Here is a 3682-nt window from a genome sequence, read left to right on the forward strand (position 1 = left end):
CTATACCTTTCCGGGGAAATAGACTTTTCGAAAGCCTAGTTCTCTTTCTCATGTAAACCTTTGATGTCCAGCGAGGAATAACACTTCAAACCAGTAATTAGATGAAATGTGTCACGTGTAAACTTAATTTCACTGTCAAATACCTTGAATGTCATCGAATCAGGGTCATTATTCACAATTTCTGAAAGCAATATACAGTGAATAAGTTTACCACATAACTTCACACTTTGTAATCGGAAGAAGTTGCCGAAAATACCATCCCTCAACTTCTTCCACTGCCCGTTTGACAAAAAACTTTTAATTGTTTCCTTATACTGTAAATCTCCTTTCCAATACACCATAAAATTACGCCAATCATCAAACTTGAACACACGATCTCCTTCCATTATCACAATACAAAGAAGGAAAAAGAAAACAAAGATTAGGACTTATAGTTAGTTGGAGGGACTTGGTCCTTAACTTCAAGTTTCACGTAAAAAAGTTAAAGACAAGCAGTCCTTAACTTAAAGTTTAAAGTTGAAAAGTTAAGGACAATAGGTCCTGAACTTCAAATTTGTAGTTCAAAAGTTAAGGACACTTGGTCCTTAACTTCAAGTTTCAAGTTTAAAAGTTAAGGACATGCAGTCCTTAACTTTGAATTCCAAGTTCAAAAGTAAAGGACACTTAGTCATTAACTTAGATTTACAAGTTAAAGAGGTAAGAACAGGCAGGCCTTAACTTATAGTTTCAAGTTCAAAAGATAAGGACACTAGGTCCTTAACTTCAAGTTTCAAGTTAAAAAGTTAAGGACAGACAGTCCTTAACTTATAGTTTCAAGTTGAAAAGTTAAGGACACTTGGTCCTGAACTTCAACTTTCAAATTCCAAAGTTAAGGACACTTAGTCCTTAACTTCAAGTTTCAAGTTCAAAAGTTAAGGACACTCAGTCCTTAACTTTGAGTTCCAACTTCAAAAGTTAATGTCGTTTGATCCTTATCTTTCATGAACACAGTTAACTAAAAATTCAGAAACACAGTAAGCTTATGATTTTCTACGACCATTTTTATGAAATGTCCTTACATAATCAAATATATTGAATCAACCACAAACACATTACACATTTCAACACCAAAATTTTTTGAATAACAGCATCACAAAAATAAATGCTACTTCTCCGACACTGAATCAACTTATAATGATCATTTTTGAAATTTCACACATACTTGACAGGGTATTGAACGCGATTGCACATATAGAAAAACAAAAATGCATAAAACAAAAAAACAAAAAAAAATTACCAGTTAGATAGATCGATTCAGAGAAGATGACAGAGAAGATGAAGAAGGAGAAAGATTAACTGAAGCTCGTTTGCATGCGAGGATGATACAGTAGCAGAGAACACGCGAACTTGCCCCTCTCTCAAATTTCCCTCTTCTGAATGAAAAAACAAGGGTTTTGGGCCTTTTGGCATATGAAAGAAGGGTAAAACAGTCTTTTCCCTATTAGTAGTGGCTATTTTTGCTGAGCATTATAATTAGTGGATAAAAATTAAAGACACTCTTAATTAGTGGCTACTACACGCCATTTTTACACAGAAAGCTGATAAAACTTACCACCAAATGGTACGTGGTTCTACAGAAAGATAAATATTTATAATAACTCTAATTTATTTCCCTTTTAACAACGAATTTATGCAAACACTTATATTAAAACCAAAAACAATAAGCAAACTGCCTAAATAATTAATCTTTACGAGTAATTAGCTATAGATCCAGTCAAACAAAGATTGTGTAATGTGATTGTGAGCTTTCCCCAGTTGGTGCCACCATAACTAAATTCTGAGCCACAGAGGTATTATATGTTACTTGAGCATGGCTGATTTCAACTTCATATTCGCCATGAAAAAGTGAAGCTTCAAAAAAACCATTTTCATCAGTACTACCCGAAAAATCGTGGTGATTCCATTCCTTAATAATTTTGTCTACCACATCTCCAGTAGGCAAATTCTTGAAATTGTTATCAGTCAAACACATCCTGTAACATCCTTTAGGACTCCATGGTGCCCACATCATTATCCCTTTCACTCCTGGATGTGCATGTACCTCCCTTATTATCTCCTCCAAATATACCTCCTGTCCAAATTGAAGTTCACCAACTCACCAATTAGAGGTTAATTTCGCATATGATTACTCAACTTTATTCACTACGACAATAAATTTACAAAATTGTTACCAGGCACATTAAAATAACTAAAATTTTACCCCTATGAAAGTAAATTTCAGAAAAACTAATTTTTGTTACGTTAAAGTAACTCAACTATATATGCATTGCTCAGAAAATACAAAGGTCAAGTTTTCGGCACGTTCTGTATTTTTCACGTAGAATAAAAAAATTCTACCCTGTAAAATTTTTGACTACCAATATTTTAAATAAAAGACAATTAAAAAACATTTAGATGAACCAAAAGAGAAAAAAAAAATTACGCTATAGATGTCGTAAATCCAAACCCTTTTATACTATAATTGTACTTTTTTTTCTCTTTCAAATTCAATAATTAAGGAAGATTACTTGCCTGGTTGGTGGTGTTTGCAACATCCAGCTCTGTGATCCAAATAGGCAATCCGGTTGAAGCAAGGATATCAAGAGAAGATCTAATATAAGGTAAATTTGGAGTGAAAAAATGTCCCTGGAGTCCAATTCCTAAAGGGCCATTATAACCATGGGATCGAAGCTCTTTAATCTTTTCTAGGTACTTACTTGGATTTGAAGTTCCATCAAATCCATGTTCAATTGTATTGAAATCATTCAAGAATGGAATTGCCTTGGTATCAATTTCATTAGCCATTTTGTAGTAAACAGCAGACGCATTCTTCCCTAGCATCTGCTCTAAGAAAGAGAAGTGGACATTTTCATTCACAACATCCCAATGAATAAGTTGGCCTAAGTATCTATTCATTACGGAATTTATCCTTCTTGATGCAGCTGCGGATAACTGTGCTGGTGAAAGATAATGCGCCCACGAAGGCATGTTCTGAGGATTATCCCAAAAGACGTTGTGGCCGCGGACTTTAATGTTATATTTTTGGACAAGACTAAGCATAGCATCAGCTACGTTGTAGTTTAGTTGGCCAGGGATTTTCTCGTTGGCGTACCATTTCATTTCGTTTTCGAAAACTGTGTACTTGAATCTTGAGGTAAACCAATCTTGATAGGCTTTATTGTTGAGGATGTGTTGGCTTATTGCATTGCCAAATGGGAAATTGTTCTTCTGTTGTGCCAGGGAAACCGTTGCGTTTGGTAAAGGTTGGCCTTGAGAATCCACTGCTTGGATTTTCACTTTAGCTTTGCGTACCTGCGGCATTTTTTAGAATTATAAACTAAAAATTTTAATACTATCAGAATGATTACAAGATAATACGAGCAGCCTATAATAAGATTGTAACATGCTATAATATGTAAAAATCATTGACAACATAAAAAAAAAAATATATTATTGTCAATATATATAAATTAAACACATTTTAAATGAGAAATCTCGTGAAATGAAATTAAAATTTCGTAAGAACTAGTTAAGTTATTCTCCTTCATATTTATATATAGGATTAAAGCAGTCACAAGTTTGCTACGTATAATATATATATATATATATATATATATATATATATATATATATATATATATATATATATATATATATATATATA

General features: G+C 33.1%; 1 protein-coding gene across 1 annotated transcript in view; it reads right to left on the minus strand.

The window, feature by feature from the left end:
* Nucleotides 1-1684: 1684 nt before the first annotated feature.
* The window catches only part of LOC109213473 (anti-sigma-I factor RsgI6-like), a 3693-nt gene continuing 1695 nt past the window's right edge, over nucleotides 1685-3682 (minus strand). Inside the window, exons 6-7 of the mRNA XM_019377272.1 lie at nucleotides 2542-3330; nucleotides 1685-2104 (exon numbers count right to left, since the gene is read on the minus strand). Of these exons, the coding sequence (XP_019232817.1) occupies nucleotides 1754-2104; nucleotides 2542-3330 (1140 nt within the window). The 3' untranslated portion in view covers nucleotides 1685-1753. The remainder of the gene's footprint in view (nucleotides 2105-2541; nucleotides 3331-3682) is intronic.

The sequence above is a fragment of the Nicotiana attenuata genome, unplaced genomic scaffold (assembly GCF_001879085.1).
Source record: "Nicotiana attenuata strain UT unplaced genomic scaffold, NIATTr2, whole genome shotgun sequence".
NCBI classification, from domain to species: domain Eukaryota; kingdom Viridiplantae; phylum Streptophyta; class Magnoliopsida; order Solanales; family Solanaceae; genus Nicotiana; species Nicotiana attenuata.